Source organism: Bombyx mandarina, chromosome 22 (assembly GCF_030267445.1).
Source record: "Bombyx mandarina strain Sakado chromosome 22, ASM3026744v2".
Classification (NCBI taxonomy): Eukaryota; Metazoa; Arthropoda; class Insecta; order Lepidoptera; family Bombycidae; genus Bombyx; species Bombyx mandarina.
Window position 1 is genome coordinate 3,079,375 of NC_143228.1, and position 25,694 is coordinate 3,105,068.

General features: G+C 39.2%; 2 protein-coding genes across 3 annotated transcripts in view; one reads left to right on the forward strand and one right to left on the reverse strand.

Moving 5' to 3' along the window:
• The first annotated feature begins 1,876 nt into the window (after window positions 1–1,876).
• On the forward strand, window positions 1,877–4,073 carry LOC114252498 (uncharacterized). The gene is made up of 2 exons (XM_028186974.2): window positions 1,877–2,178; window positions 2,252–4,073. The coding sequence occupies exons 1-2, from the start codon at window positions 2,137–2,139 to the stop codon at window positions 2,978–2,980; spliced, it is 771 nt and encodes a 256-aa protein (XP_028042775.2). The 5' UTR covers window positions 1,877–2,136; the 3' UTR covers window positions 2,981–4,073.
• Window positions 4,070–25,694, reverse strand: part of knockout (Stork-head domain-containing protein knockout) — a 217,953-nt gene continuing 196,328 nt past the window's right edge. The window contains exons 7-10 of one of the 2 annotated variants that reach the window (XM_028186933.2): window positions 9,805–10,032; window positions 9,183–9,206; window positions 8,144–8,298; window positions 4,070–6,836 (exon numbers count right to left, since the gene is read on the reverse strand). In XM_028186933.2, coding sequence (XP_028042734.2) covers window positions 4,959–6,836; window positions 8,144–8,298; window positions 9,183–9,206; window positions 9,805–10,032 — 2,285 coding nt within the window. In that variant the 3' untranslated portion in view covers window positions 4,070–4,958. The remainder of the gene's footprint in view (window positions 6,837–8,143; window positions 8,299–9,182; window positions 9,207–9,804; window positions 10,033–25,694) is intronic. The other variant, XM_028186941.2, reaches the window with a different exon arrangement.

Here is a 25,694-nt window from a genome sequence, read left to right on the forward strand (position 1 = left end):
ACTTTTTTGGCATATCGGATAAATTCGAGGTATTCCCCCTTTCATCGAATGCATTGTAACTATTTAATTTTCATTATTTTCGTTACCATTCGTGCCGTGAGCATAGAGTGTGATAGACTAGTGGGAATTCCTTCATTGAGAATTATTACAATCGAGTCTAAAATGAAACATAAATATACACAAAGATATCGCGATGTTCCATTCATCACAATATCCTTGTAGTTGCAACAGAAAACATGCAAATTTTTGACAATGAATATGGTTTTTTTTTTTTTTCCTTTCTTTCTGGCTTTTGTTACTTAGATTAAAGTACAATTTTGCCAACGTCGGGTAGTGGAGGTATCAACATAATTATGCTAGGACATTTACATAACATTTACAGGCATGAACTGAAAATAGAGTTACCTATTTAGGTTTACAATTTTTGTATTTAACAGTTAGTAGGAACTACAATTATATATTATTAGTGTCTATAAAGATGCAAGCGAGTAGACTACCTTTTTACTGGGGAAAGTTAATAGGAAGTTCATGTTGATGGGGAAGGGGATTATGTTTTTTAATAAAGTATATAGGGAATCGCAATTATTGTTAAGAATGCAGTTGAAGAATATATGATCCACAGTACCTTCCTCGGATCCACAGTCGCATATGGCTGTATTTCTTACTTTGAATTTGAACAGCTGGACAGGAGAGCAAACGTGACCCAGTCGCATTCTGATAAGAATGCTAGTGATATTTTTGTTAAGATTTCTGTACTTAAAAAACCATGGGGAAAGGGGTATTGTTGGTTGGATTTTAGAATATTTATACTTAAAAGATTCCCATTCTATGCTCCAGTCACGGAATAAAGTTTTCTTAGCAATACTTAACATTTTTTTTTATAATATAATGACTGATATATTATCACCATGAATATGGGAATTAAAATTAGATGTTTCCGTGTCTAATTTATTGTCAACCTCTAGTTTGACGTCTGAAACTTTTATGGTGGATAAATTGTGGAGTAAAGTCAGCCAATTCTGTGATGCGAATAGCAAACCAAGGTATGGCAACTTGTCCCAAATTGTGAAGCAAATGACGATACTACCTTTGTCAAACGCCAAAGTAGAAAGAATAATATTTGATATTAATAGGATTACAAATCAAGATCGAAATCGATTTAATAATAAGAATGTTGCTGCAATAATGCATGGTAAAGAGAGGCTACGACTGTTGGAAGGAGGATGTCGCAGATTTGATCCTGACAGAAGTATTATCAAGATAATGGATTCAAAACAAGTTTATGAAAATGTTACTCAATATAAACACTAACAATTTTAAGTTTAAGGTTCATTTTATTATTTTTATTTTTTAATTATATTTTTATTTAGAATATCATTTAAAAAAAAGAACATTGGTTTCTTTATTTAATGGTGGTTTTTTTGTTATTTTTCTTATTTTATTGTTTAATCAAGGAAATATTCATGTTTTTACATTGTAACACGACAGAAAAAAAAGTTTATAAATTTTTTTGTATTTCACGTTCTCTTTTGGTAGAATACAGTAGATTTTAGCCTCCACAAGCAGTAGACTTAAATTATACACTTAATATATGCAGTAGATTCGTCAAATGAAATCTGGTCACACTGCTGTCAAATTAATTTAGTCAGGACTTTTTGGCGGGAACGCGAGCAGTGAAGTTGTGTGATTTGTTTTATTTTGTCTATTTAGTGTTTCTTCAGGTTTAAATGTGTAATAACGGTGGTTTATTAACTGTTTAATATCTGTGAAAGTGCACAAATGTGGGAAAATGAAACAAAGCTGCTGGACGTAACTTCTCGGGTTCCTCCAAAAAGTCCACTGAAAAAATCTCAGTAAATGACCACCATTTTACTGCGATTATATTTCATCCCATATCATCTTATTTCATTAAATTTCATCCTAGTTGATTAATGTCTCAAATTAATCATCTTCATTTCATTTCACTCCATATTATCATTTTTCATAAAATTAAGAATATAAAGTAAAATAAGACATGACTTAAAGGTCTTAGTTACCAGGTCATAAAATCTCTTAAAAAAAAAAAAAATAATTTAGTCAACAAGGATTTTAAAAAAGCTCGTACCTAGGTAATTTGTGTATTTTCTAGGTAATAAAATGGAGAGAAATCTTCACCAATGTAGCACAAATTTTGATACGGTAGGTATTCTTCGAGAAATGTGATTAATAACGCGAATTACAAAGATTTTAGCTGATAATTTTTAAATTTCAGCTCAAGTCTAAAGTAAAAGAATCATTCGAACGCATCTATGCATGCTTAAAAGCGAGGGAATTGAAAAGCTTAAGACAATTAGATGTCATTAGTAAACACTGCCGAGATGACCAAAACTTAATTAAAAACTATCTGCAAAATATAAAAATACGCTTTGACAATGAGCCAGGCTTACTAAAAAATATTAATGAATACGGATCGATAGATTTTGAAAATCTCTGTTTGGATAGCAGTATTTTTAGCTTAGAAGAATACATCAGTCCTGAAAGCGACCATATGTATTCATACAAGGGATTAAAAGACGAAAGGAAAGACTTCGCCATCAAAGAAGCTGCCTTAAGAAAAATAACGAGCACACAGAACTGCAATTGCTGCGTTAATATAACTAGTAAAGATGTTTCCAAACAATTTTGTGAAACAGAAAAAAATGTCACAGATATTACAAAATCTGAGAAATGTAATAAAATTGACTATAGTACTTGCAATGATGATGGAGATAGTACTTGTGAATGTAGTGATATGATATTAGAAGTAAATAGTGAAATAATAGCCAACAAGGCGAATGAAGTTGGTACAAACTTAGGGAATAATAGTGATATAAGTAAAGATATGGAAATCAAGAAAAATAATCCCACTGAAAATTGGTTGAATTTGATAAAAGGTCAGACAGAAACAGAGCCTACACAAATTTCAGATGGAATGGAACACAGCAATATAACATATTCATAACTAAAGTAATAGTTAAGTTTAATATCATGTTTTTTACACTTCAAGACTTTTAAGTATCCTATAAAGTAGTTATAATTATGTCTGCAACTTACAAAACCTGAATAATAAACCATATCAAAAAGTATTATGTACAATAAAAGTTAATTAAAATACTGTAACAGTACAGATGCTTGATGCAGTGAATACTGCACTGACCAGAGTTATCTCATACAAGTTTTTGGGACCTAGTTTTTACTATCCTCAGACTGTTTTAAGCCATAAAACAGTCTTATGTTTCTTATTTTAATAATTATTAATATTTATTTATATATAATTCTTTAGTATAGGATTGCTCAGTAATCTAAATCAAATCAGGAAGAAGGGAACAAGTGGGTAAATAATGTGGACATCAATAGAAATAAATGAAATGTTTTATTAGCACTGCCATGCTCATCAATGTATGTTATCAGCCCTTACTATCTGGCATCTAGTGCAACAGTATGTGTATACTGCACAAAGCCACTGGGCTGCCGCTGACTAGACTCTTATGGGTGACAAATTTGTGCCTAACTGCGTAGATAGAAAGCTACTACTACTTTATCTATGTTACGAGTTATATATTCATGACTGCTCATGCCTGGTAGATTACTAATGTATCATGGATGGTACAAAAACCATGCTATCTATTATATATATATTATGTGTATTTACTTTGATGGCATGGGTGACTGTTATGTTTGAGCAATCAGCTCTCCAAATAAACAAATGATGTTTATACTGAAATTATTAAATATTAGTGTACTTTTTATCAAATGTCTGTACAGTCTATTGGTATAAGTTTCCTTTTTTATTAAATGAACATGAAGCCTTTTAAGGCTTACATAACTAATTAAATTTATTAATATCAACCTTTCATGCAAAATGTCTATGTTATTGAAGTGTTCACATCCTTCTATTATTTAAATGATATTCATGTCAAACAGTCATAGGTTGTCATTCAGTTTGATAAATTAATACCTATAGGGTACATCTTGTATTTGTTGTTGTTGTCTAAGAATGTAACTAATTTAAATTCATAGCAACTAAATGGGGAAAATAAAACCAATTCAATAAAGCGTCATCTTATATTGTTAATATTTTTTTAAAAATGGCATTACTGAACATTTAATATGCATTGACTTCGATTATGTTCACTAATGATTAAATACCCTCACACGCGTACAGTAGATACAATGACAAAATTTTCATATCCAATTCCTTCTGCTAGTCATTTCCGTGTAACGCGTAAAACTATGGTTTATGGCACTTATACATGATGTATATTTTACAAATTACTATAAATTCCCATTGTTGGATGGACTTGTGGTGTAGATATTCTAGTTTGTACTCGACTTTCAATGAAAATACTGAGATGGCACAAAAAATAATACATTTTTGTGAAGACATTACTATTTTTATTCTACTTTGAAGATTCTATTAAGAATTTACTCAGGATGAATAGGTACTGTCTATTCTCGTTGCTAATATATTATTAGTTTTGAAATTACTACCTGCAAATACATTATATAGCTAGGCGTACAAATATTTCTACTGCATTAGGCACAATATTTCATGTTGAGTCAAATTTAGGCCACCTAGTATTACGACAGTATCGCTTTATTGTCTCACATAAATTGCGCTCAAAGTGAGCTACAAACTAAGAATGTTTAATTGATTACAACAAATACTTCGTTAAATAAATTCTACATAGATATTTTCGATGATAAGTTAGTAAAGACAAACGTAATTTTAATAATCATAGGGATACAATGGTATCTAATAAAGATAAATTCATAATTGGGGAGTATAAAATATTAGAAGAGTAAGTTTACAACTAATTGTAATGCTTACATAAAGCATGTTACTAAATAAATTGATACTAATAAGTTATACAGCTACCTTATATATTTGTTATGACTACTATTATACATTTTTGACAGAAAAGTTAGGTATTTAAGTGCTATACAAGGCCAAAGTCTGTGCAGACTGCTGCAACGTCACGGTTGTTCTGCTTTTCCGAGTTGTTCGCCGCCATGTTTAGCTCGACCAAAGTGTCGACGCTATTTATACTGACACCTTTTAATATCTTCTGAGCGGCTAAACTAGTAAAATTAAAGCTCAAATCGCTCAAACTCGGAAAATTGTAAAAATCCTGATTCTCCTTCTTGCTCTCTTGACTCAGGCTGTACCTCTTCTGTTTGCTATCTAAGCAGTTGATTTTGTCTGTGGACGTATTGATGTCTTTTATAAGCTCTTGATTCTTCACTGCCAAGTTTGGCTCCGATCCTAAAACTGTCGGCTTTTGGTCGATTCCTTTCGTTAATAGATTCGCTATAGAGTCAGAACTCATTCTGTTATTCACGTTTGGCAAACCGTTTAGCATCTGTAGTGCAGCTGCTTTTTTTAACAGATCAACGCTTTTCAATTCGCTGTTCGAATTGATGTTACTTTGGATGCCACCGTTGGTTGGTGAAAAGGAGTTTTTTTGATATCGCAAACTTCCTAAAGATCCTATGATGTTGTCGTAACTTTTAGTTGGCGTGGATGGATTACTATTTGCCGTCGTTTCCAAATTGTTTATGTTGTTGTGGATCGCTGGTGACGTTGGATTCGAGCCAACCTCGTTAGTATTGTTCAATTGATTCTTATAAACGAAACTATTGTTATTTGTCGCACCGCCTATTTGCAGGGAAAGCTTACGATTATTATTCATACCCGTGTCGTTTATGGAGTTTTTATTAAATTTATTTTCTTGTACTTTAATCGGTTCCTGTTCTTGAAACATTTGCTTTTTGTTTTCGACACAGACGTCGAATGAGGTTTCTTTTGGATTTTTGGCGTTTTGGGTTGTCACACCGTTCTGCGAAACGGAAACGACGTGTCTGTCGTCATTAATGATGTAAATGTTACTTCCGTTACTCGTCTCGGTTACTTTGCCGTTTTCAAATGTGATCACAGACCTTACCGGTGAATTCTGCACATAAACCTTTGTGTTCGTACCCCCACCGTTCTGGGACATAGTGTTTGTGGTAACTTTTAATGTGATTGAATTGTTAGAATTGGAACTCGCCAGCATAGTAGTAGAGGGATTTTCAATCTTAGATCCTATGGCTTTGTGTAGCGTAGCAGCGGTTTTTTTTGGGGTATCCGGACAGTTTTTTGGTAAGCTCTTAGGTGATGTACTTTTACTACTCTTTACCGTTTCCCCGCCGACAATTGGTGGTTTAGATCTGAATTTGTGAAGCGACTTTGGAGAGCTTTGTAGACTTTGAACTTTGACGAGTGATTGTGCTCTGCTGAGCCCTGGTGCTCCGGAATTAGAGTGACTAGGCGAAGGCTTCAACGTGCGGTCGGATATGTGCGACTCTAGACTGGAGTGACCGCTACTGCCACTCGTGTGGTAGCTTCTCTTCATTAGTACATTTGGGTCCGACTGGCCGTTTCTTATTATATCCTTCCTTGGGGTTCGCAGAGGAGTCGCACTCTCCAGGCTGGAAGGGCCACTAGTTGACATAACATTATCCGAGTTCGAATAATCGGCTCTCCTTAGACTCCCACTAGGACTGTCTCGCAGTTTCGGATCACTGCTCCTTTGAGGTGATCCGAAATGATCTAAAATTGTTTTGTTAGTGGAACTTCGGCTGAGGGTTGATCTCGGAAGGCTGCCGGAACTAGGGCTGGACTGCCTGATCGGCGAGTGATCGTAATTAGAACCGGCGATACCAGATTCAGTGGAGAGGTGCCTCTTGTGACGACGAGGCAGCGTCGAAGACCGATTACTTATCTCTGAACCGTCGTAATATGATGAGACAAAGGATGTTTGACTTTGCAGCGACTCCTGTAAAACACAAACAAAAATGTAATATAGCTCTTTATTTCAATTAATTAGATCTGAAAAAAAGGGATGAGAAAGAGAGAAAAACGATTAGAGTAATCAGAAGAAAACATACTTTAAATATTACAAATATCAAGGACTGCTAACGACAGGTAACTGGTACTCTTCTTTTTCCCCCTACCTATTCGCTGGTATTCATGGCAAAATCTGCATTGACCCAACTGAGCAAAATCTGGAGAGACCGTAATATTACCCACCGAACTAAAATACATCTGGTCCGCACCCTTGTCTTCTCCATTGCTCTATATAGTGCAGAGACGTAGACACTCAAAGCCGCAGATAGGCAGAGAATCGACGCTTTTAAAATGTGGTGCTGGCGACGTATGCTACGAATACCATGGACGGCCCGCCGCACCAACATATCTATTCTCAGGCAGTTAAAAATAGAAAAGATTCATCGTCTATCCACAATCTGCCTACAAAGAATATTGCGGTATTTTGGTCATATTGCACGTATGGATACCAGCAATTTGGAACGCCTTGTGGTGACCGGTAAAATAGAGGGAAAAAGGCCTAGGGGTAGAGGTCCCAAACGATGGTCGGACCAAATAGCGGAGGAACTGGGAATACCTATCAGCGACGCACTCCACCGGGCTGCAGGGCGGGATCGATGGAGACAGTTGGTTGACGAAATCGGACGGAGTCACGATCCTCAGCAGTGAGGAACCGATCGAAGAGAGAGAGAGAGAGAGATTCGCTGGTAATCTAAGGGCTATTCCAGCTTCTCGCGGACGCGTATATAGTCGTCCCGATTCCTAATACATACATTAATGATAGGTAATAGCTTAATGAAGTCGTACATACATTAATGAAGTTTTAGAGGCCTAACGGATAAGACGTCCGATGCATTCGATTTGAGCGATGCACCGGTGTTCGAATCTCGGGGGGTACCAATTATTCTAATGAAATACGTACTCAACAAATGTTTACGATTGATTTCCACGGTGAAGGAATAACATCGTGTAGTAAAAATCAAACTCGCAAAATTATAATTTGCGTAATTACTGGTGGTAGGACCTCTTGTGAGTCCACGCTGGTAGGTACCACCACCATACTGAGACCTTAGAACTTATATCTCAAGGTATGTGGCGCATTTGCGCTGTAGACGTCTATGGGCTCCAGTAACCACTTAACACCAGGTGGGCTGTCAGCTCGTCCACACATCTAAGCAATAAATAAAAGTCAGTCAAGTAAATTAGGTTTGAAAATAATTGTAAAACTTTACGATACTGATGAAATATATATCATACCTTAGAGTTGGTCTGCGTTGCGACACAGTGGAGATGAACCGCCTTAGAGTTGAACCACTCGGTGGGCGGGAATTGGGCGGAGAAGGTACTCATCGCGCGCGTCTGCTTGCTGCGGCCGCTTCGTCTGAATAAGCGGGACAGCAGGGACACTTTTTCTGGAAAATTCGTCAAATACGTTTTTATTATTGAAATATTAGGTATAATTACAATAGCCAACTTTTTTTTATACGCTACCTAAGCTGATAGCCTTGAGAGGCTATTTCAGCGTAACCTTAATTAGTAGATGAGCTCACGGGGCTCAAACTTGACGACGTTGCTAACACGAACCCTAGCAAGAGCCGTCCTTCGCAGAATCTACCACCGGATCGGAAACGCGACCCACTGAGAAGATCCGGAGAGAAACTCAGTGGGCTGTGTCTGTGGGTTAATTTAAATTTTAATTAATAAATGACCGGTATAGCCAGCAATTATTAGTGTACAAAACGTTTTTCCTTAGTTTTTTTATTTTATTTTTCTGATAAAAATGCCTTGTAAAATATTTCAAACCCCTGCGTAAAATCGTGAAAATACCAATGCACATTAAATTCTAGCCATGTCTTTATTTTACATGAAAAGGGAATTGTGCGAATTGTATTTTTTAATTTTCGGTGTCGATTTTAAATTATCGATAAATTTGTTTGATCTGTCAATTGAAATTTGTCTGTTTGCGCAAACTGAAATAGCCCCTTAGGCTACTAGCGAATAGGCAGGGAAGATATATGTAAGCTCAAAAAATTTTTTTTCATTATTCGTCATAATCAAAGCTACAATGAAATAAATAACATACTTAAACCGGCATTTGGATCGAAATTACGAATAAGAAATCTCTTATTGAAATTTTGTTATAACTTAAAAATAGAATAGAATTTGTATAGTAGTTTGCGAAGGTCACACCCGTAGGCGGGTAATCAGTTTTGTTTCAAATCCGCTTAAACTTCGTTTTAAGCCAACGCATTAATAACTGGTTAAGATCAGTTCAAAGCACGTCATGCATACTTACCTGCTATTTTAGCCAAGGGCGTACCTACACAAAAAGTGCATTTGATATTTGGTGAATCAGTAAATAAAAAAAAGTTAATAAACATAACACATCTATCTACATAAATGTGTTATAGGAACTTATACGTAACAAGTGAACTTCGTTTGCTTAACTAAAAAATTAACTTATAAAGTTTTTTCAGAACATAATATAAAATATTTTTTTAAATATTACCTAAGAAGTCGAAGAACAAAGCACAAACTCAAGTTGAGGCTAAACATATCTTTAGATAAGTACTGAAAGAAATGTGACAGGTCGACTCGACTTGTGATCATTTAATTCAGTGTGTTTTTATGAACCTTTTATTCAATATTACCAACCTATCTAGCGAAAGTGACTATCCAAATGGGCCGCTGCATTCTTAAGAATCAATAGTGATTCAATACATTGGCACTTTTATAGGTTAATATCGCGTTTAATTCATAAATAATCAGTCGTCCTTTCCTAACACTTCGAAAAGCGGATTTTTTTTAAATGAATACAATAAACTAATTAGGAAATATTCTACAATCATGCCGACGATTGAAGAAACTCCTAGAAAAAACCAATGAGGTTTGTATTATGTAGTTTTTAATTAACTTACTAGGCGACGCGGACTCAACACTAGGCGGATAATCGGTGGAAGAAGAGCTGTCAGTCGTATTAACGTGTTTGTGATGGAGACTCCTGGTAGAGGCGCAGCGCTGAAGGTACTTGCTGGAAGAGCCGAAGATGCGGAGAGAGTGCCGCCGGTCCAGAGATCTTGGGGCCGGGAAGGAAGCGCTGCGACGTTTGTTCGGTCGACCATATAAAACTTTGTCGTTTGGATTGCCTGAAAGTAATAAAAAAAATATTATAAGTTTATGTAGAATAAAAGTTACACTGTTCCAAACTCTTCTGTTAAAATAATAATTACAAATTAATTAACACTTTTATTACGCCTTGCTCATTTTTTAACCGTTTTCGCCATCTTCCTTTTCTTTGTCATTCTGTCTGTCATTCTCTTCTTCCTTTCTTTCCGTTTTCTCTCACTCGCATCTTAACGCTCCGTTCCACACTCTTTTCATAGTTTCCGTTCTTACCAATCCTACATACTTATTTAAATTTAAATTCTATGTTTGCCGACCTATTGATATGTTTTCATAGGGTAAGCTACAAAAATCAAAATTCGGTCGCATGCCGTAGACAGAAGCATTTAGATTGCTGTCGATGGACTCCAATAGCGGACCTGCACTACCAGGTATATAATATATTATGTTAACAAAACATATTATAATCATCATCACATTGATTTTTTATCTAAGCAAACCTATCGAAATGGGTGGACGAGTTCACGGTCCACCTGGTGTTAAGTGGTCACCGGAGCCCATAGACATTAACAACTTAAACACCGCCACCCAACATAAGTCTCAGTTTTACGGCTTATTTATTAGTATAACGGCTGCCCCACCATTCCAACCGACACGCATTACAGCTTTAAGGTGGAAATAGGCAGGGTCGTGGTACCCACAGGTGTGGGTTCACAACCTAACAACAAAATTTTCCAGGAATCCGACTATTGATTTCACACCTTATTCACACAAAATCAGGTAAAAAACCGTTTCCTTTATTCGAACGAATTTGGTCTTAGAATCTCATAGTATTCTTAGTCGCATTCGTCAAAAGCAACGCGCTAATAGCTCCGTTTTACCAAATTCAACACGAATATAGTACAATAATAAAACTACTGAATGAACCCGTCTTTCCATTCGTGGTTTGATCAACAATGTAATTTCAATACAATGTAATTGGACCTCCACTACGGAACCAGTTCTCGTTACATTTAAGCATTATAACGAAAGAAACAGGTTATCATTTGTTGTTTTTTGCGTGTGGGGGGAATACATGTCGCTTTGTTTGAATCAACACATGAATAAATCAATTAGATCATTGACATCTGTTTGGTTCCATATTTTGTATATTGCGACGACACATTATCAATGTTGCCAGTACTTTTATTATTATTATTTTTTTTTTTTTATTGCGTAAACACGTGGACGAGCTCACAGCCCACCCGGTGTTAATCGGTTACTGGAGCCCATAGACATCTACAACGTAAATGCCGCCACCCACCTTGAGATATAAGTTCTAAGGTCTCAGTATAGTTACAACGGCTGCCCCACCCTTCAAACCGTAACGCATTACTGCTTCATGGCAGAAACAGGCAGGGTGGTGGTACCTACCCGCGCGGACTCACAAGAGGTCCTAGCACCAGTACGGGCGGTTTTTTTTAAATGCGCTCTTGTAACAATCAAATCAGAATATTCCATTCGCTATTAATTCATAGCTTTGCAATCGGGAAAAAGTACAATAGATCATCGATATTCTAAACCTACCACATTTTATGTAAAACTTGAACACCGTGATCACGTACAGAGCTAAATCAGTAACAAGTTCAATGTACAGATTGATGTTTGTTTGTACGTGCGCTCAGACTGCAAATGCTACGCATTCATTACTCCAATTTATAATCTGATGGCAACACCAGCTGCGTAAATGCCCTTCCATTAGCATTTCACTGTCAATGCTGTTTATTGAATCGTTGAAATTTCAGTATTCACTGTAAATTATTTTACTACAGTTGTGAAATTACTAATGGATGAGTTTATTTGAATTCACAAGCTGTCAGTGAATAAACAATCTTAGTTGATGGCAGAAATATTGCCGTAGCTATTCACAACGCAAAGCTAAGAGTGTCCACGACATATTAACAACCTTATTAGCACAGGGCTTAAAAAAGCTCGTTCTTAGGCTGACCAATTGTATTTCAACTTATAATCTAATTAAGTTCATGAATAAACTTATAAGAATGCAACAAAATATTAATGGTTACGTACCAGCATTAGGAAATCGTGTTAAAAAATATCTATGATTTATTCTTTGAAATATCTTTGTTTTTCTTAGTTATTGTGTAATGTTTCTTTTATACTTTAGACAAGTTTGCGATAAATCTATTGTTACCCCCGCTCAAGTTGCTACTAAGTAACTGGCATTCCGATAGAGGCACCCGTCACGTGCGGACGTGCTCATCGACCACTCGATTGCCCGGCCTTTGTTCGCCCGGCTTTTGTTAGCCCGGCCATTGTTCGCGCGGCCTGTGTTCGTGGTACATCTGCCGACCAAGTGTTTTTCCTGGAAGTTTTTATTTGTTTTGTTTCCTTTTGTTATTTCTGTGTTCGTGGTACATCTGCCGACAAACTGTCTTCCTGGAAGTGTTTAATTGTTTTGTTTCTTTTTGTTATATCCGTTTTGTTGTGTTTTTTCTTTGTCCTGTAGTAATCGTGCCGCATCGCCACCTGTGTTCAATAGAACCGCTCAGGTCCGAGAAGTTGGGGCCTCGCCGCAAGGCGAGTGTTTTCTAAGACCCAGGGTAGCCCCACCTGGGCACGTAGCCATCATGGACGCTGTATTTGCGGAATTTCTCCGGCTTCGCTACCCAAAGCTCACTTCCGAGTTTCAGGCCTTCAAGGCCGATCACACCGCGAGCCCTCTCGTGGACTCCGCCGAGCTCGCTGCTCCTGCGTCGCCTGTACCTGCGTGCAAAGCTTCTGCATCGAGCACCGCAGCTTCCGTCGTGCCTGCCGTTCCCGCGTCGCCTATACTGGCGAGTAAAACTGCTGCGTCGTCCGCCGTGGTCACCGTTCCAGCAGCGCGATCATCCGCGGCCTCCGTCGCGCCCTCCAAAACACCTACTCGTAGGTCACCTGCGCCCGCCTCCTCGTCCTCCGACTCTGACTCGGAGATGGAGGTCGACCTCGCCCCCGCCTCATCGACGGATGGATTCACCCTGGTGCAAAAGGGTAAGAAGCGTGCCGCGGAGTCTCGAGCTCCCGCGGCCGCTAAAATTAGCAAAGCCGCGAACGCGTCGCGCCCCCGCCCTCAGACTCCCGTTGCGCCTCCAGCCCGTGCCACTCCGTCGCCGCGTCCGGTGGCACAAAATAAAACCCAGACCCCTCCCCCGGTAATCCTTCAAGAGAAGGCAGCTTGGGAACGAGTTTCCCTGGCCCTTAAGGCCAAAAATATCAATTTCACGAATGCCCGTAACCTCGCGAACGGCATTCAAATTAAGGTTCGAACACCCGACGACCATAGGGCCCTCTCTTCTTACCTCCGTAAGGAGCGTATAAGTTTCCACACGTATACGCTCCAGGAGGAGCGCGAACTCCGTGTCGTTATACGTGGCATCCCTAAAGAGTTGGATGCCGAGCTCGTTAAGGCCGACCTTCTCGAACAAGGCCTACCGGTTAACTCCGTACACCGCATGCATACAGGCCGCGGAAGGGAGCCATATAATATGGTTCTCGTCGCCCTCCAGCCTACCCCCGAGGGTAAGCAAATATTCAACATCCGAACGGTCTGTAGCCTTTCCGGAATCGCAGTCGAAACCCCACACAAGAAAGGCACACCTAGCCAGTGCCATAACTGCCAATTATACGGGCATTCTTCCCGTAACTGTCACGCGCGCCCCCGATGCGTCAAGTGCTTAGGCGATCACGCCACGGCCCTATGCACTCGCGATCAAAAAACCGCGACGGAACCGCCTAGCTGCGTCCTGTGTCGAACACAGGGTCACCCCGCAAATTACCGCGGATGCCCCCGAGCCCCTAAAATAAATCGACGCGTCGCCCGCCAAAACCGCCTCCGAGCTTCCGGCCCAGACATCAAAGCCTCGGCACCCTCTGTGTCGCAGGCTAAGCCAGCGTTCGTTCCGGCGCCGGTGCCCAGTGTCTCGGCCTGGGCGAAACCGCTGCCGTACACGAACACGGCTACAACTCCCTCCTCCGCGATTCGTCCCGCCCCCGCAACTCGTCCTTCTCCCGCGACTTGCCCTCCGACCGCGTCCGACAATCTCGCTTTAGCGATCGACTTCTTTCAGTCGATCAACTTTGAGCGCGTTAACGCTTTGGGCGACGCCATTCGCGCTGCCTCCACTGCACAACACTTTATCGCCGTTGTGCAAGAATACGCCGACGTATACGCGTCATTAAATACGTACGTCCTCCCCTCACTCCGCCGGTAATCAATGGCGTATATAAGTAGAATAAAGCCCCTATCCGTAACGATAGGATTTTTTAACGCTTACGGTCTCGCAAATCAACGTGATCAGGTTTCTGACTTTTTGCGTGACCATCAAATTGATATATTTTTAGTGCAGGAGACCCTACTTAAGCCCGCGCGCCGTGACCCTAAAATCGCGAACTATAACATGGTCAGGAACGACAGGCTCTCTGCTCGTGGTGGTGGCACCGTCATTTACTATAGAAGAGCCTTGCATTGCGTCCCGCTCGATCCTCCCGCGCTCGCTAATATCGAAGCATCAGTATGCCGAATCTCACTGACGGGACACGCGCCGATCGTTATCGCGTCCGTTTATCTTCCACCGGATAAGATCGTTCTAAGCAGTGATATCGAGGCGCTGCTCGGCATGGGAAGCTCTGTCATTCTGGCGGGCGACCTAAATTGTAAACACATCAGGTGGAACTCACACACCACAACCCCGAATGGCAGGCGGCTTGATGCGTTAGTTGATGATCTCGCCTTCGATATCGTCGCTCCGCTAACCCCGACTCACTACCCGCTAAATATCGCGCATCGCCCGGATATACTCGACATAGCCTTATTAAAAAACGTAACTCTGCGCTTACACTCGATCGAAGTAGTTTCAAAGTTAGATTCAGACCACCGTCCCGTCGTTATGAAGCTCGGTCGCGCTCCCGATTCCGTTCCCGTCACGAGGACTGTGGTGGATTGGCACACGCTGGGCGTCAGCCTGGCTGAATCTGATCCACCATCGCTCCCGTTTAGCCCGGACTCTACCCCGTCTTCTCAGGATACCGCTGAAGCCATAGACATCTTAACGTCACACATCACCTCGACATTAGATAGGTCATCGAAACAAGTTGTAGCGGAGGACTTCCTTCACCGCTTCAAATTGTCCGACGATATTAAGGAGCTCCTAAGAGCTAAGAACGCCTCAATACGCGCCTACGACAGGTATCCTACCGCGGAAAATCGTATTCGAATGCGTGCCCTACAACGCGACGTAAAGTCTCGCATCGCCGAAGTCCGAGATGCCAGATGGTCTGATTTCTTAGAAGGACTCGCGCCCTCCCAAAGTTCTTACTACCGCTTAGCTCGTACTCTCAAATCGGATATGGTAGTAACTATGCCCCCCCTCGTAGGCCCCTCAGGCGGAGTCGCGGCGTTCGATGATGACGAAAAAGCAGAGCTGCTGGCCGATACATTGCAAACCCAGTGTACGCCCAGCACTCAATCCGTGGACCCTGTTCATGTAGAATTAGTAGACAGTGAGGTAGAACGCAGAGCCTCCTTGCCACCCTCGGATGCGTTACCACCCGTCACCCCGATGGAAGTTAAAGACTTGATCAAAGACCTACGTCCTCGCAAGGCTCCCGGTTCCGATGGTATATCCAACCGCGTTATTAAGCTTCTACCCGTCCAAATCATCGTGATGTTGGCATCTATTTTCAATGCCGCTATGGCGAACTGTATCTTTCCCACGGTGTGGAAAGAAGCGGACGTTATCGGCATACATAAACCCGGTAAACCAAAAAATCATCCGACGAGCTACCGCCCGATTAGCCTCCTCATGTCTCTAGGCAAACTGTATGAGCGTCTGCTCTACAAACGCCTCAGAGACTTCGTCTCATCCAAGGGCATTCTCATCGATGAACAATTCGGATTCCGTACAAATCACTCATGCGTTCAACAGGTGCACCGCCTCACGGAGCACATTCTTGTGGGGCTCAATCGACCGAAACCGTTATACACGGGAGCTCTCTTCTTCGACGTCGCAAAAGCGTTCGACAAAGTCTGGCACAACGGTTTGATTTTCAAACTATTCAACATGGGCGTGCCAGATAGTCTCGTGCTCATCATACGGGACTTCTTGTCGAACCGCTCTTTTCGATATCGAGTCGAGGGAACCCGCTCCTCCCCACGAACTCTCACAGCTGGAGTCCCGCAAGGCTCTGTCCTCTCACCCCTCCTATTTAGCTTATTCGTTAACGATATTCCCCGGTCGCCGTCGACCCATTTAGCTTTATTCGCCGACGACACGACTGTTTACTATTCCAGTAGAAACAAGTCCCTAATCGCGAAGAAGCTTCAGAGCGCAGCCCTAGCCCTAGGACAGTGGTTCCGAAAATGGCGCATAGACATCAACCCAGCGAAAAGTACTGCGGTGCTATTTCAGAGGGGAAGCTCCACACGGATTTCCTCCCGTATTAGGAGGAGGAATCTCACACCCCCGATTACTCTCTTTAGTCAATCCATACCCTGGGCCAGGAAGGTCAAGTACCTGGGCGTTACCCTGGATGCATCGATGACATTCCGCCCGCATATAAAATCAGTCCGTGACCGTGCCGCGTTTATTCTCGGTAGACTCTACCCCATGATCTGTAAGCGGAGTAAAATGTCCCTTCGGAACAAGGTGACACTTTACAAAACTTGCATAAGGCCCGTCATGACTTACGCGAGTGTGGTGTTCGCTCACGCGGCCCGCACACACATAGACACCCTTCAATCTCTACAATCCCGCTTTTGCAGGTTAGCCGTCGGAGCTCCGTGGTTCGTGAGGAACGTTGACCTACACGACGACTTGGGCCTCGAATCTATCCAGAAATACATGAAGTCAGCGTCGGAACGGTACTTCGATAAGGCTATGCGTCATGATAATCGCCTTATCGTAGCCGCCGCTGACTACTCCCCGAATCCTGATCATGCAGGAGCCAGTCACCGTCGACGCCCTAGACACGTCCTTACGGATCCCTCAGATCCAATAACGTTTGCACTAGACGCCTTCAGCTCTAGGAGCAGGCTTAGGGACCTCGGTAACCGTACTCGTCGAACTCGACAAAGAGTTCGCCGTGCAACCTAACCCATGAATCAGCTCGCTGAGTTTCTCGCCGGATCTTCTCAGCGGGTCGCGATTCCGATCCGGTAGTAGATTCATTCGCGAAGCAGCTACTCTTGAGTTGTTAGGTCTCCTTCGGAGGCGCTCGGGTAGCTGTTAGCAAATCCCGTCCCTTATGGGTGAGCCCCTTCTCGCCCACCTGTCCTGGTGAAACTGAAAAGACCTCCGGGCCACCAGTAATCCTTCAATCATAAAAAAAAAAAAAAAAAAAACTAAGTAACTACTAATACTAATGAAAAAAATAACATAAAATCAGCATGTTCAGTTATAACGTTGTCTTTACAAAAAAATATGGTAAATAACTAGCCACATAAAATCTTCATTACAAACCTAATAATATAATATGAACGTACTATAGTCCTGTGTGGAATTCAAGACATTTGCATATCTCGCACGAGTAAGCATGAATACTGGCGAGTTATTTTAACACACCGTATCCCGCAAGATATTTATTAATCCTTTACTGCCAAGATAGTGCTTCTGATGCGTTTTGAAGATAATCAAAACAGATGAGTGAGTCATCCATACTGTTTTGGGTAATTTAAGAAGCGGTCGATGTCGAATTGTCACGTTATAATTTTGTTGTAGTTACAAATTATATATTGACGGTGTTATTCATATATTGACAGTGAATATTTACCGTCAGGTGGACCGTATGCTCGTATGTTTCAAAAGCGTTTTTTTTTTGTATTTCACGATATGTACCATTTTGCTTGGAAACATTGAAATCAAATTACGTCAATTGATATACATAATTACATACTTTGCCACGAATGATTTTATGATTCAATTCAATTGTATGTATAGATTTTCTATAATAATACCTAGTCAGGTCATAAATTCTGTCATATGTTTAATGTAAAATAATTGAAACAAGTTTATTCATTATGTAACCATTCATATACCAAAATGAACTTAACAAAACATAGATTCTTATGACACTAAAGTTTATTCAAAATGACCTCCGTGATTTTGAATACAGGCCTTCAATCTGCGCGGCCAGTCGTCTATCGCAGCACGAACGAGGTCCATGTCAATATCGGCGGCTGCCTTAATCAAGGATGTCTTGAGTGACTCCAAATTGGGATGAGGCTTTGAGCACGCCTTTTCCTCCAAGTGTTGCCATATCTTGTAATCTAACGGATTCAAATCTGGACTGGAGGAGGGCCAGTCTTCGTGCCGGATGAAGTCGATTTCACGCGCCGCCAGCCAGTCTTGTGTGCTCTTCGCTCTATGAGCTGGCGCCGAATCTTGTTGGAATACCCAGTGCCTGTTATTGAACATGGTATGAGAAACAGGTTCCACAAGGTTCGTCAGGACTGTATTTTGATACACAACTGCATTCGTTTTTACACCTTTCTCACAAAAATGTACCTCTGTTAAACCCCAATAAGAAACTCCCGACCATACCATGAACGAGGATGGAAAATGACCTCGTTGGACACGCGGAATACGGTTGCTTGCTTCTTCACTACTGTGTGCGTACACCTTATCATTTTGTTTGATGTAGCTCTCTTCTACGGTAAAAATTTTTTCATCCGAAAAAATAATTTCCCGATATTTTTTTCCCGCGTACCGCTTCAACAAAGCGCGGCATCTCTTCAGTCTCAGGTCCATTAGACGAGCATTCAAACGATGTCCTGTTTTTCTTCGATATGCCCGAAGCCCTAAGTCTTCATTTAACATCCTTTTCACCGTGGTTCTGCTTAACCCCATCTGAAGGGCCAACAGTTTCTGCTTACGTTTGGGATTTCTTTGAATTCGCGCCTTCATAGCTTTTATCACTGCTGGAGTCCTAACAGACCGAGGGCGACCACTTCTTGACCTGTCATCTACACTAGAGTCTTCATTGTATCGTTTGATGGTACGATAAACGAATCTTTTGGTTATTGGAATTCAATAAACTTTTTTGTGGCCAGCATTCTAAAAGAAAAGTTTTTACTGTGTGACAATACTTATGACCTGACTAGTTATATTGTCTATGGTACACCGTAACATACCTGCTATATTTTAATATTTTCCAGAATTTCTGTAAATTAAACGGTTGGCTGGAAGAGATCGCTTTTAGCGATAAGACTGCGTATTGTACAAATGTATCTGCTTTTTGACTGTTTTTCAATGTAAATTGTGTTTTGGTGTGCTATAAAGTGTATTCTCTCTCTCTCTCTCAGTTGCATGAAACTATATTCTAATTTTGTTTTAGTAAATAATAAACTGCAATATAATAATTAATTTAACTAATTTTGAAGTAAACACTCTTAGTGCTTCGTGAAAGAAGTGAAAACGAAAGAACGACACAAACACTAGAGCGCATTTTGTGTGCAAAAATATCCTAAAAGTTTTTAATCTAGTTTCTAACATAATTTAATTCTATGAATTAATGTGAACGCATTAAGATAATGTGCCGTGCAAAGACCATTAACATTCTTAGTAGGAGCGGCCCCGTTCGTCAAGAAGCTATTTTCGCGCACCCATTGAAGTTTAATCATCAGATGATGTCATTAAATAAAACTCTAAGTAATATCTTTATTTGACAGCTTATAGGTAATTTCAAGAAATTGCAATAGGGCCAAAATAATTTTAAGCATATGATTTGACTCGTTTTTGTTTTTAGATCTTAGTTAATATTAATGAATACATAACAATAACATTCTTGAGCTGTTAGGTCTCCCTTGGAGGCGCTCGGGTAGCTGTTAGCAAATCCCGCCCCTTCTGGCTGAGCCCTTTCTCGCCCACCTGTCCTTGTGAAACTGGAAAGGCCTCCGGGTCACCAGTAAACCCTCAATCATAAAAATTAAAAAAAACAATTACATTAACGTGACAAAACAAATGGGAAATTGGTCAAAAGAGACCCTTCTTCTTCTTCTCGCTTCGGTTTCCTCAATAACGAGGGTCGTGACCACCTCCACCAAAAGAGACCCATTTGAAACAAATGTATACAAGGGTAGGAGTGTAAGAACGTTATTTGTCTTAGTTTACGGCCTGAATTCTCAAGCAAAGCAAAATCCACAGTATGCTCTATTTAGACTATTTGGAACACGTAGGCCAAATAACCATACCCAAACATCCCGATTATCGTTATCGTTTTGCTTGAAAAAGCCAAGTTGTCGTGCATTGTTTAGTGACAGGGGATTTTAGTCGCTCCAAATACGACATACCTCGCCTATCGACCAGTGTGCTTAGTGCGAGTTTTTTAACGTTCTCGATAGCGTAAAAGTTAACTCAAATTTGTATGGAGTTGGAACGTTTGCCTACGTTTGCCGCTAGGGGCGGTGTTCCAACTGCATCCAAATTTGAGTTAACTTTTACGCTATCGAGAACGTTAAAAAACTCGCACTAAACATAACTAGAACTAGAACTCCTACAGATTTTTAAAGCGAAACTCATCTTATGCAAATTTCAAAGTCTCGCTCGCGCTCCGTTTATGTTTTGAAATCTCATTATAATTAAGATGTGCTTAATCTATGATGGTCGCAGTTGGCAGATGAGTGCCCATATCTCGTGTACGGCATTACGATCGAGTCACGGAGTATGCTGCACGGAATGCAGGCGCATTTGCATGGGATGCGTTGCAAATATTATCTGACCGTTTATTAATAGAACGCCGTGGTTTTATGCTAAACATTTTTTATTTCACTGCCATAAAGTTAACTCATTGGTTCGCAAAATGATTTATCATCTTTCCTCTCCTTGTCGTGAACAAAGCTAAGCCAGATCTATTAATTTTTAGGAAATGTATTATTTTTAAAATGACTAGATTGTATATTTGTTTATTTATTTATTTAATGAATACAGAAGCAAATACCGTGTTATTTGTTGATTCCCAAATGAATTTCAATGCTTACTACGTAATAATAAGAAATATGTAATGTGTGCTTCGGTGATGCATATCGACGCTTGAAAGGCAAACGTGACTAAGCGACAATGCGTGAACTTTACAGTAGACTAATTTAAAGTTGAAATACCTGAAAACAAAATTTATTTTAATGAATCTAGCTGTAGTAGAATCTAGCTAGTAAGTAGCTGTAGGATTGAAATAATTTTAATAGACCTAGAAATATATATTTTTTGCGCATCGAATATGGTTATTGCCTATCATTTATGTACAAAGCCGTTATTGGCGCTTAATCACGTTTGCCTTTCAAGCGTCGATATACATATGGCACATATTAAATCAACGAGTACGTACATATTCTACTGCAGCTAGATTCATTAAAATAAATTTTGTTTTCAGGTATTTCAACTTTAAATTAGTCTACTGTAAAGTTCACGCATTGTCGCTTAGTCACGTTTGCCTTTCAAGCGTCGATATCATCTATGGATGTATGCATAAAAATAGCTGCACTTAAACGCACAAATATACTTTAAGTGTGTAAACTAACCGATGTACGCGGTTAGGAGATAAATATGATGGACGCTTAATGGTTTGATGATATTAGTTATGTGTGTATAAGCCTTATTATGGACGGAAGGTAAAAAAATTAAAGAAATATTATTCTATCGTGAAGCTGTAATGCGTTTCCGTTCGATGATTGGAGTAGCCGTCGTACTGTAAAAACTGAGACTTAGAGCTTATGTTTTAATAGGGGTAGCGACATTAATGAGGTTGATGTCTATGGGCTCCGGTGACCACTTAAGAATAGGTAGGCTGTGAGCTCGTCCATCCGTCTTAGCTATATGTTAGCTTGACTTAGATGACACTTAAATTTTTTTAATTAAAAAGTACCAACAACTTCTGTCTTCTGGTTTCATTTCACTTGATTTTTTTATTTTTTATGAGCGACGATTCTGTTTCCTTTATAAATTTCGGATACTTAGTCAGATAAAATATTATATTGTATGTAGTATTTTTAACGTACAGATGTTGCATTCACAATTAAATTTTTTATACTATGCATATACTGTAATATTAAACATTATAAATTTAAGTAAAAACTTTTACTAAATTCACGGGTCGTGTATTTCATTGTGCTTAAATAGGTTCAATTAAAACAAAACTGCATTTAAACAAATTCGAATCCGTCTATATATTCTAGTTTGCAAACCAACAGTATTAAAAAAAAAGAAAACAGAATTACAAAATATTTACCGTACAGTATAAAATTAAATACTGAATTAAAATATCATTTGCTTAAAAATATTTTAATTTGAAACATTCACATATTGATGTACCGCGATGCACTCAAACAGCGACGCCAGTCAGCGACCTACATTTGAGCTCTACAGCATTAAAAATAGTCTGTATTCATTAAAAAACATCCATTAATTATAAGCGGATATTGATCGAGCCAAGTTTGGATTTAAGTGGAATTTGTTAGTGGATATGGTCGGTTAGTTTGGTGAATTTATAACTCTATGGGTACGCTTTATCATCATTTCCGGCATTATTGCGGAGAAATTTTATAGTCTATTAAAAGATGCCCGAATAATTCGGTGCTAAAAACTGAATTCGTTAGATGTATACAAAATTACATGATTTAAAAAAAAAAAAATTGCTTAGATGGGTGGACGAGCTCACAACCCACCTGGTGTTAAGAGGGTACTGGAGCCCATAGACATCTACATAATAGTATAAGATATAAGTTCTAAGGTTTCAAGTAAAGTTATAATGGCTGCCCCACCCTTTAAACCGAAACGCATTACTGCTTCACGGCAGAAATAGGCAGGGTGGTGGTACCTACCCGTGCGGACTCACAAGAGGTCCTACCACCAGTAATAGTATAGACGTATCCATCTAATATTAAATAGAGCTATTTAAAAATTCAGAGTTAATAAACAATTGTTTTCGATTGTAGAGGAACAGAGTATTGAAATAAATACATAATAGTTTTAAAAACTAAAAAAACATGCTTTTATAGAAAATCCAACTAAGAAATAGAAAATAAATTAATTGTAAAAAAAGTGTGAGCGTGAGCATGAACGTTACTATTGTCGAAGATCTGTTAAAATTGGCAGCTAGTCCCAACAAAAAATCGATAATCCTGATTACCCTAGTAAGGATAACGGGTCTGTTTAAAATATTGTATTTTTATCGGTCATATTGATAAGTATGTCAAATTTCGAGTTAATCCGACGTATATATTAAGGGGATCAAAATCAAGTACAAATTTTCCGTTACAAACATAATACATACTTGCATTGTATGTGTGTTAGTATGTATGTACATATGTACGTATGAAGCTAATAAGAACGTGTTAACAAAAGTGCGGTATTGATGTCTATAAAATTCGAATTTAAGCCTTTATCATAAGTAATGTAATGTTATTCTTAACTAGATCTTATGTCACAAAATACATGATGACATTCACGTTGAATAACTGCCTGCTGTCGGATAAACAATTGCTACTACTATACCGGTTAATAAAATGGCTGCATTTTATATTATTAATGAAAAAAAAAACCCAAGTGCGCCATGAAAATCTCACAGCACGCCAACGAAATTCAAAAATATCACCGACAACTTTTATTTAACAAACAAATGAACGCTGAAGCTCCCATAATTTCTATAAATGGATACAAAACGTTTGACATCCTTAATGGGACGCGCGTGGCGAAACGGATATAAGTGTTAATATTTTACAAGCCCCGATCTCTTCCTTATTAAGAGTCGACGTATTTAACTCTCGTCTTGTTTATTTTCGTGTGGAATGCGAAAAATGTCTCCAGAACTAGGATTAGGAAACGACGTTGGCACCTTCCTGGTTACGGAGAATGTGGAGCAGACGGGATAATAGGTATTAAAGAGCAAAATCCAGCCCAATTAAGGCAAAAAATATTTAGAAAGTGCTTTTTGAAATACAAGTTATTTTTAGTAATTGTCTTCTTAGCTTTAGTGATACTAAAATATTTTCATATATTTTATACCTATAAATAGTTTTCAATAATTTTCTTGTACATAGAAGATAAAGTCGGGGTTGTTCGGACACTTATAACACAAGAACGGTAGTACCGATTTTAATGGTTTTTGATTTGTTGTATTTATCATCATCCCGAATAGCAGAATAACGAAATAAAGCATTGGAAAATTTTATGAAAAAATAAAATAAAGTACCAAACATTTTCCTATACAAAATGTTCATTTTTCGTAACTGGGTTCCGTTATGGGTTTCGTAAGTGTCAAACATTTAATGCCGTTGATACGGTAAGCTCTTCCCTCAAATTAAGAATGTATTTAATAAAAGGTTTCGAATCTACAAGATTTATCTAAAATCTTGTAGATTCGGTTATTGGCGTATTTTAGATTTTTTAAATTCAGTAATGGAAACGGATTGACATATTTTAAATTAGTTGTCAAATATTTATGCGTGCATTCAGAAATTTATTCTGTGTAAATTAAGGAAAGTGGATCAAGCTATGATACGTCTGAAAATGATATCTAATTCTAGATAGCTAATCTGTAACAGGACATTCATTGATTAACTGACGGAATCCAAGAAAAAGAATTTGTTTGTTTGATCCATTGCAAGTGATAGAAATGACGTAACAACCAAAGGAACATGTGGTAGATTTTATAGACGGAAAATTTGTTTATTGGTGGTGGGGCGTATTGTAATACCGCACGGGCTGGTCACCACTGTCTATTTGTCATGAAGCAGTTATGCGTTCAAGGTGAGTAGCAGCATTCACGTTGTGGATATCCATGAGAGTAATATAACCATCATACCAGGTCGATCATGAGATCGTTCAACCATCTACGCTATAAAAATACAGGGTGTTCCAAAATTAAACCCACTGAATTTCGCGCCGGATCTTCTCAGCGGTCTCGCCATTCTGATCCGGTGGTAGATTCTGCGAAGGTCGTTGTAGGGCTAGTGGTAGCAAATTATCTGAGGTTGAGCCCGTGAGCTCACCTAACAGTCTGTGAGAAGCTGAAATAGCCCCTTAGGCTACCAGCGAATAGGTAGAGAAATATAATGTAAATTATGATTATAAATTAGTTAAACTCATTTTAGGCTATCATTATATAATCTTCAATACAATAACAACGTTCGTTCCAAGAACAAGAACATAGATTATAAATAAATTCAACAAATAAAAGACAGAATACTCTAAATGCTTCAGAAGAAATTATTTTAAAACAGTTCATTTCAGACAGGATCTTTTTCAATCTCAGTATAGTTTTTTTTTCAATTACAGTTTGTTCTGGTTACTTGGACAATGAATTTCTAAAATGTAAAAAGGTAATTTTCAATATTAAATACAGTTACAAAACTGAATCGAAAAAAAATTCTACAACAGAATGCAGCCGCTGCACATTACTGCACAATGAACAAAAAAATTAAATCCATAGCCGAGAATTTGCAAAATGATTCATCGATTCGTCTTAGATCGATATCTCAGTTAGCAACTATCCTGTTCGCACTTGTGTAGTAAACGAGGTGAACAAGCAAGACGTAAAATAAATGTAATAAAAAAGAATTCATCCTAAGTATCATTACTCTGTTTAGATCAATCTTAGTTGATAATTAGCGTGTTACTATTTACTCGGCGAGTTCGGCGGCGTGTGAAATTGATTGTCG